The following is a 9,306-nucleotide window of genomic DNA, read 5'->3' on the forward strand; positions in this document are numbered from 1 at the left end:
CCAACTTTTTCACTCTCCTCTTTCACTTTCATCAAGAGGCTTTTTAGCTCCTCTTCACTTTCTACCATAAGGGTGGTGTCATCTGCATATCTGAGGTTATTGATATTTCTCCCAGCAGTCTTGATTCCAGCTTTTGTTTCTTCTAGTCCAGTGTTTCTCATGATGTATTCTGCATATAAGTTAAATAAGCAGGGTGACAATATACAGCCTTGATGTACTCCTTTTCCTATTTGGAACCATTCTGTTGTTCCATGTCCAGTTCTAACTGTTGCTTCCTGACCTGCATACAGATTTCTCAAGAGGCAGGTCAGGTGGTCTGGTATTCCCATCTCTTTCAGAATTTTCCACAGTTGGTTGTGATCCACACAGTCAAAGGCTTTGGCATAGTCAATAAAGCAGAAATAGATGTTTTTCTGGAACTCTCTTGCTTTTTCCATGATCCAGCAGATGTTGGTAATTTGATCTCTGGTTCCTCTGCCTTTTCTAAAAGCAGCTTGAACATCAGGAAGTTCACGGTTGATGTATTGCTGACGCCTGGCTTGGAGAATTTTGAGCATTACTTTACTAGCGTGTGAGATGAGTGCAATTGTGCGGTAGTTTGAGCATTCTTTGGCATTGCCTTTCTTTGGGATTGGAATGAAAACTGACCTTTTCCAGTCCTGTGGCCACTGCTGAGTTTTCCAAATTTGTTGGCATATTGAGTGAAGCACTTTCACAGCATCATCTTTCAGGATTTGAAACAGCTCAACTGGACTTCCATCACCTCCACTAGCTTTGTTTGTAGTGATGCTTTCTAAGGCCCACTTGACTTCACATATTCCACCCCTTAATTCACCCAAACACCCATCCATTTATTGATCCATCTATCCAAAAATATATTCATCCACCCATTGTTGTAGTCTATTCACTATTTACCCAGATACACACACACCGATCCATTCATTCATCCATCCAATCATTCAAAAAATTATCTGGCATCTACAGCACACTAGGCTGTGTTTGGGGCTGGCAATACAGTGGTGTTTTCAAGGGCCCCACATTCTAGTAGAAAAAGACAGATAATAAATGAATAGGTGATAGGTGTCATTAAAAAAAAAAAGAGCAGGTAATGCCAGGAAAGACTGAAGTCACGGCGAGAAGGGGACGACAGAGGAAGAGATGGTTGGATGGCATCACCAACACAATGGACATGAGTTTGAGCAAGCTCCGGGAGTTGGTGATGAACAGGGAAGCCTGGCATGCTGCAGACCATGTGGTCGCAAGGAGTCGGACATGACTGAGCGACTGGGCTGAGCTGAAAGGGGGTTGAGAGTGATGGAGGGGTTCTGTTTTAAATAGGGCAGCCAGCCAGCTAAGGCATCTCTGAAGAGGGAAAACTTGAGCAGATGAAGTGAGGGTGAAAATCATGTCAAGTATGGGAGAAGAACATTCTAGACAAGGGAGGAGCAGAAACAAAGGCTCTGAAGCTGGACAGTTTGGGGCATGTTTGAAAAATAACTATTAATAGCTAATACTCCTATGGTACTAAGTACTAGGCTCTGTTTTAAGGGCTTTACATGTATTTACTCATTTAATTCTTACAACAACCTTAAAATCTACCATCATTAGCACCATCCTCCAAGGCACAGAGAGGCAAAGAAACTTTTTCATGCTCACACAGCAAGTAAGTGGCAAAGTTGATGTGGCTTTTAATCATGGCCTATTGAGCAAGGAGGCCGGAGTGGCTGAGAGTAATAGGTGATGAGGTAGGAGAGGTAGGCAGGGGCCAGATCAGGAGGACATTGACAAACATCCCTTTCAGTGGATTCTAGGCACTTTTTTTTTTTTTAATCGAACTCTTAAAATGTGGCTAGTGTAATTGAGGAACGGCGGTTTTAATTTTATTTAATTTTAATTAAGTGTAAAAATAGCCACATGTGGCCAGCAGCTACTGTACTGGCAGAGCAGCTAAACAGGTTGCTCTTAATTTTTAACTCACATATTTAAACAAATATTTCTGGAAGCATCTAGAGTAGTCCAGACATATCTGTCTCACCCACCCCGTACCCTGGACCTGACAAGAACATTCATAACATTGTAGTCAGATTTATGGAGTATTTGCTCTGGACCAGGCACTGCTCTGAGCCCTTTTAGCGGACTAGCTCATTTAATTCTCATGACAACTTTATGAGGTGGGCTTTTTTGTGTTATTTATGAGGGAGTACACTGATCCCCGTGCTTCTCAGGTGGTGCTAATGCTAAAGAATCCGCCTGCCAGTGTTAGAGATGCAGGAGAGCTGGGCTTGATTGGGAAGGTCCCCTGGAGCAGTGAATGGCAACCCACTGCAGTCTTCTTGCCTGGAGAATCCCCATGGACGGAAGAGCCTGGCGGGCTACAGTCCACGGGGTCACAAAGAGTAGGACACTGCTGAGCAACTGGGCACACACATACAAACTGATTATCAGAGACACGAAATGACTTGCCTCTGATTATCAGAGACACGAAATGACTTGCCTAAGATGAAGAGTGTTAATGGTAAGTAGCTTGTTGAGATTCAAAGCCTGGCAGTCTGGTTCCACAATCTGTACCCTTAGGCACTCCAGTGTAAAACCTTGGCAGAATAAAATTTCACTGTTTTCTCACTTCTGCCTCACCCCATCTATGTTAGGCAATTTTTGTGCAGGGGCGGGGAGAGGACTTTCATGGGTGGAGGAATCACCTCCACCCACCCAGCTCATTTTTCTCCCCATCACCTCTGCTCCCCAGGAATCAACCCCCTACCATTCCCTGGCTGGCCTAGTCCTCCCTCTTCATGACCGTCAACCAACACCCTGGGGGGACCATGCTGCTCAGGTCCTGCCCCTTGTCACCCCCTTCTGCCCCACCTCCCTCAGTTTCTAGAGTTCACTGCCAGAAGGGAAGTTTCATCCAGGCCATGTGAGGCAATCCCATGCAAACACAGAACTTTTCTGCCATGTCGTGGGTTCTTCTGGAGGTGAATGGGAACCCAGCCAAAGGGCCCAGGGGCAAAGCTAACTGTCCACAGGTTCCACCAGAAAATGCTGAAGGACAGACTCAGGTCTCAGTGGTAAGAGCAGAACAGCAACAGTAGAGGAAGATCTCTGCAAAGACTCCAGGTGCCTTCTCTCAAGTCATCTTGGTGACAACTCTAGGTGCTACTGTTCCCATTACCCCCATTTGACAGATGGGGAAACTAAGGCTCAGATTCTAAATGTTCTGTGAGAAACAAAGTGTTCGCACAGCTGGGAAGCAACAGGATCAGGACTCAAATGCTGTCCCATCTGACTCCCAAACCCATGTATTTAAGCTTTCCAAGGCTCCCACCACCTGCTCCATTAAGTCCTAACTCATTAGCATGACCTCCCAGTCCCTGCACGAGCTGGTGGCCCCAGCCCACCTCCTTGGCCACCTCTCCTCTCCACCCCTACTCCCACCCCTCTGACACACCCTGTAAACACTTGTTTCCAGCACACATCATAGAGTTTCATGCTGCTCTGCCCTCTACACGACCTGGTCCCTCTCTTCCCGACGTCTCTTCCCCAAATGCTCATTCATCCTGCTCAGTCCCAGTTCACCTCCCTGAGGGGCTCTGGCAATACACATGTGTGATTTGGCCTCAGTACCCCAGGCTCTGTGGGGAGCTGCCTTCACCTCTCCTGACTTCATCTCTCAATCTCTGGATCTGGGCAGACTTGACCTCCCCACCTCCAGCCCCCATCACCTAGCTCCAGACATTGTGTCCGTGATCCAGATCTGACTGCCTAGCAGGTTCTCCGGCCTTGGGCAGTGGTGAATGCCACGTGGCTGACCCTGAGCCAGTGAGAGACAGTCTAGCCCAGAGTGGTTGCTTATTTGGGGTTCTGAGCTGGTAGTTTACCTGCTTGGAGCAGCTGAGGGTCATCTTTCCCTAGCAGGGAATCCTGACTACACTGCCTGAGCTCCTAGATCCAACCATGCCTGAAGCTGTGACTTTTTCCAGGACCAATAAATAAGTTGTTTTTTTTTTTTTCCTGGTTAAGCTAGTTTGACAGAGACTCTAATTCCTGTACATCTTCTTCAACTTTCAAGTCATATTTTTCACTTCCAGCCAATTATGCTTTCTTCTGCATTTGCTCACACCAAGTAATTGTGAAATTGATGTGTTTTCCTTGTTAAACGGGACATGATGAGAACAGAGACTTAGTGTCTCTGTGTCTCTAGGCCCCAGCCCCACTCTGAAACCTGAGTGAGTGAGTGAAGTCGCTCAGTTGTGTCCGACTCTTTGCGACCCCATGGACTGTAGCCTACCAGGCTCCTCAGTCCACGGAATTTACCAGGCAAGAGCACTGGAGTGGGTTGCCATAGATGGGCCAATTAAAGCTTCTACTGAATGAATGAAAGATTGAGTCAGGATCCAGGGCAGTATCTCCACATCCCATTCCAAGGACTGTGTCAGATACGTTTGAAGTTAGTTTAATGCTCTAGAGCAGCCAGAGAGATCCTATGATAGCCCAAGTCAGGCCACATCATTCTGCCCAAAGCCCTCCACGGCTCTTCTTTCGCTGTGAAGAAAGCCGAAGTCCTGACAGTGACCTTCAAGGCCCTACAGGACCTGCCTCCTCTCACGGAGCTCCTGCCACATCAGCCTCCTGCGGTTCCTCCTCACTCCACGCCCATCTCAAGTCAAAGCTTTTTACCAGGTCTCACCTCTGCTGGGAAAGCCCTTTCCCTCCATTTCAGCGACCCCAGCCCTGCTTCCCTCCCGTCCTGTTCAAGCATCATCTTTTCATGAGGCTTCCCTGGTGCTCTACTTAAAACTGCAAGCTCCCATGGCATCCAATACTTCATATTCCACTTTCCTGCTTGTTTTCCTCCATGGTACTTGTCATCATATGAAATAACTACACATTTTACATATTTGGGGGGCTTAACAACCAGAATGTCAGCCCTAAAGGGACAGGAGTTCATTGTGCGTTCTCAGTTGTCTCCTGATGCTGGGGACAGTTCCTGGCATACAGTAGACACTCAGTAAATACTGGTTGAGCAAACACATGATTGAATGAATGAGTGAATTCAGGACAGAGGGGATCCAGACAGAAAGGATTTGGGCTCTTGAGCATCTTGGCGGATTCAGGGTCTGGAAGTGGCCATGGACAAGAAGTGGAGTAAATCCTGGCCTCCAAATTATGACAGCACTGCCTGAGTTTAGGTAGTAGATGGTTCAGCAGGTAAACAATCTATCTGCAATGGAGGAGATACAAGAGACCTGGGTTCAATCCCTGGGTCGAGATGATCCCCTGGGGGAGGAAATGACAACACACTCCGGTATGCTTGCCTGGGAAATCCCATGGACAGAGGAGCCTGGTGGGCTACAGTCCATGGGGTCGCAAAAGAGTCGGTCAAGACTGAGTGACTAAACACCTCCCTTTCTATGGATTGTCTGTCTAAATATAGTATGTGAAACTGGCTCACGCTGGATGAAGTCCCTCAGTTCTTGGAAGCAGAGCTTCCCAGGGGAGAGAATCAAGGGGCAGGTGGAGAGGAAAATCCCAGGTCATGGTTGCACATGTCACCCGCCGCAAGTCGCAGGGTGCCTCCGGTGGGTGACACTAGACAGCATCTCACCCAGAGGCACAATGAACTGGACCCCTCCCCGGCCAGAGACCTGCCGTGGCTTCCCTTGAAACTCCAGGGAAAAGCCAGGGGTGAGACTGACCCATGCAAATATCTTCACCCAGACGGCTAGCTTCCAAGTGTCCCAACAACAGGTGCTATAAGTGAGACTGTTGTTGATACTCTAGCCAGCTCACTTCCTTTTCCAGAAGCCATACCTGTAGCAGCTGCCTTAATTCCTGCATTAACCCTGTGTCACAGACACTGGTGCTTTTCCCACTTTACAGGTGAAGAAACTGAGGCACAGAGAAGTAAAGACATTTGCCTCAGTTCAGTTTAGTTGCTCAGTTGTTTCTGACTCTTTGCGACCCCGTGAATCGCAGCACGCCAGGCCTCCCTGTCCATCACCAACTCCCGGAGTTCACTCAGACTCATGTCCATCGAATCAGTGATGCCATCCAGCCATCTCATCCTCTGTTGTCCCCTTCTCCTCCTGCCCCCAATCCCTCCCAGCATCAGAGTCTTTTCCAATGAGTCAACGCTTCACATGAGGTGGCCAAAGTACTGGAGTTTCAGCTTTAGCATCATTCCTTCCAAAGAAATCCCAGGGCTGATCTCCTTTAGAACGGACTGGTTGGATCTTCTTTCAGTCCAAGGGACTCTCAAGAGTCTTCTCCAACACCACAGTTCAAAAGCATCAGTTCTTCGGCGCTCAGCCTTCTTCACAGTCCAACTCTCACATCCATACATGACCACAGGAAAAACCATAGCCTTGACTAGACGTACCTTAGTCGGCAAAGTAATGTCTCTGCTTTTGAATATGCTATCTAGGTTGGTCATAACTTTTCTTCCAAGGAGTAAGCGTCTTTTAATTTCATGGCTGCAATCACCATCTGCAGTGATTTTGGAGCCCCCCCAAATAGAGTCTGACACTGTTTCCACTGTTTCCCCATCTATTTCCCAAGACATTTGCCTAGGGTGAGAGTTTATCAAGTCACAGAGCAGATTCTGAACTTGAGTGGTCTGATTCCAGAGTTCCGATGTTGGGTATGATTAAAAAAGAAAAACATCTCATGTTAACGGATCATTTACCACATGCAAGTGGTATCTGGAGTATTTAAGTTCATATTCTGATGACATTCACATTCTCTGTGGTGGGGTGTTTCCTGGTGACTGTTTTGGAGATGCGGAAATTAAGGTCAGAGAAGTTAACTACCCTGTCCTAGATCAGGATGCTCCTGGGAAATGGGAGAACGAGGGCTGGAACTCCCCCCGCCCCACCCGTCTTTCTGACCCCCAAATCTACATACAAGTCCACTGAGGCCCCAACCCCCAAACCAATGTCTGCCAGGTAGTAGATGGATCAATGATTGACCTTTTGAAGCTTCTAAATCCAGAGAGAAAAACACAAACCTTAGTGCCCCGGAGCAACCGATAAGTTTCCTAACCACTCACCGACCCCGCACCCCCGCCCCACTTTTCTCTATCTCGCATCTATCAGGCAGCTGACAGCAGAGACTTTTGTCTGCTTTGTGTAGAGCGGCATCCCAAGCCTAGAACAGTGCCTGGAGGGAAGTGCTCAGCGAATCCATGAATGAGTCTGCTCCGTTCGGAGCCTCTTCTTCGTCTGCAGAATAGGAGCAATTTCACTCACTCGTGGGACGCTGCAAGGCTTCAAGCGGTCAGGAGAGAGTAGGGCCCCGGAATAAGCTCCTGGTGTCAAGTTAAGGAGCCCTCTCAGGTCACTTTTTTTCTGGGCAGAAAGGACCGTGGATGGAAGCGGGCCTTCCCAGCCCCTTGCCAAGGCCTACTGTCCCGGCGGCCACCCGAGTGGGCGGTATCTGGTCTGGGCGCGGCAGCGGAGGGGAGAGGGTGCGCGCGCGCAAGGATGGGGTCGCGGGGCTTCCCGGTCCGAGGCACCCCTCTGCCCGCAGCGCCGATCGCGACTTACCCATGGCGACCAGGGCTCCCGAGGCGAGCGGGGAGCGCTGGGGGACTGGATGTGCATCGCCCCCGCCGAGTCCCCGCCTCGGCAGCCGCAGCCAGACAAACTTTCCGGCCCGCCTCCGTCCCTCCCTCCCCGCCTGTCCGCCTGCAGAGCCGCCGCCACGTCGGCTAGCTCAGGGCCCCTGTGCTCGGGGGGCGGGACGGTGGTGCGCTCGGGACGTCGCTAGTCTCGCCTGGCCCGGCTGGGACCCCACCCACCGTCATCCCCGTTGCGGGTGGGGAGCCCACAATTTGTCCTCCTAGAGGAAAGGAGTCAGAGTCACTGCGATCCACGCTAGTTTGGCCTCTCCAGCGAGCGTGTGTGTGTGCACTCACACACACACTCATGCGTCCACACTGACACACACACCCACTTCAGCCGCTCACGCTCACACGGATTCATTTTCCATTCATTGAACACTTAGGTTTGGACACCTCCTACCTGCCCTCAGGCACTCTCTTACCTCTTGAGGATGGGCAGGGAGAACCAGAAAGACAGTTCATTCTGTTCCTGTGGAGTTTACTTTCTGGTGTGGGAAGCAGAAAGATAAATAGCCAAAAGAACCAGAGAAATACCATCTAGTGATGTAGGCCAGGCAGAGAATTAAGCTAGGGTGCTGGGTTAGGCAGCCACAGGTGGCTGCTTTAGCTGGGGGTGGGGAGGGGATTTTTTGAGCTAAAATCTCGGCTTCCAGATAGAAAGTAGATCAAAGGCAAAGACCCTGCAGGGAGGAGCTTGTGCAGCATAAAAACAAATGAAGCCAGAGTTTCTGGAGCACAGGGGAGACAGTGTCTAAGGTGCATGCATGCTAAGTCGCTTCAGTCTCTGTCCCGCTCTTCACCACCCTATGAACTGTAGCCAGCCAGGCTCCTCTCTCCATGGGGATTGTCCAGGCAAGAATACTGGAGTGGGTTGCCATGCCCTCCTCCAGGGGATCTTCTCGACCCAGGGATCGAAGTCGAGGCTCTTATGTCTCCTTCATTGGCAGGCGGGTTGTTCACCACCAGCGCCACCTGGGAAGCCCAGGGTCCAGGGTAAGTGTTGGCAAACCCAGATCATTTAAGTCCTTGGGAGGCCAAGATCAGGATGAGACTTTATTCCAACTGACACAGAAATAATTGGGCAGTTCTAGCAGGTTATAGGGAGCAGGAGTGGAAACAGGGGGCCCTTTAGAGGCTGTTGCAGGGTGAAAAGGTGACATTGATGTGGACTAAAGTGATAGCAGTGGGGCTGGAGAAAAGTTGTCAGACAGACTCCATAAGGGCAGATGGACCGGGAGAGGAGCATTTTATGAATGCAGAAACTGAGGCAAAGGGAATTGAAGTAATCTTGCATCATAAACAATACATGAAATCAATAGTGCTTAAGGACACACGCTAGTATATAGCTGAGCTTGAAGTCAAGCTCATGGGGAAAACCATGCTCTTTCCATCAAGCTCTACCGCCTTTCTGGCATGGAGAAGAGCCCAAGGAGGCCTCTTGGCTTTTGCCACGTGACAGTTCCTCTTTCATGTACGTATCTGGAGTTGTCACCAGGAGACGTACAGAAAAGCCTAGGCTGTTCCATTCCCGAGATAACTTGTAGAAATTATATGATGAAAAAAGGCAGGAAGTCTGATCTTCATGGCTTGCATTATTTCGGGAGGATGTTTGCAAGCCTGCTGTCGGGTTCTATCTCCTCTAGAGAATAGAGAATCTCTCTTCACTCATTTCTTCCCCAAATGAG

General features: G+C 49.4%; 1 protein-coding gene across 1 annotated transcript in view; it reads right to left on the reverse strand.

Moving 5' to 3' along the window:
* The window catches only part of SLC2A10 (solute carrier family 2 member 10), a 15,488-nt gene extending 7,821 nt beyond the window's left edge, over positions 1 to 7,667 (reverse strand). The window contains exon 1 of the mRNA XM_040248199.1: positions 7,545 to 7,667. Within this exon, the coding sequence (XP_040104133.1) occupies positions 7,545 to 7,548 (4 nt within the window). The 5' untranslated portion in view covers positions 7,549 to 7,667. The remainder of the gene's footprint in view (positions 1 to 7,544) is intronic.
* Between the last annotated feature and the right edge of the window lie 1,639 nt (positions 7,668 to 9,306).

This window comes from Oryx dammah, unplaced genomic scaffold, assembly GCF_014754425.2.
Source record: "Oryx dammah isolate SB20612 unplaced genomic scaffold, SCBI_Odam_1.1 HiC_scaffold_10, whole genome shotgun sequence".
NCBI classification, from domain to species: domain Eukaryota; kingdom Metazoa; phylum Chordata; class Mammalia; order Artiodactyla; family Bovidae; genus Oryx; species Oryx dammah.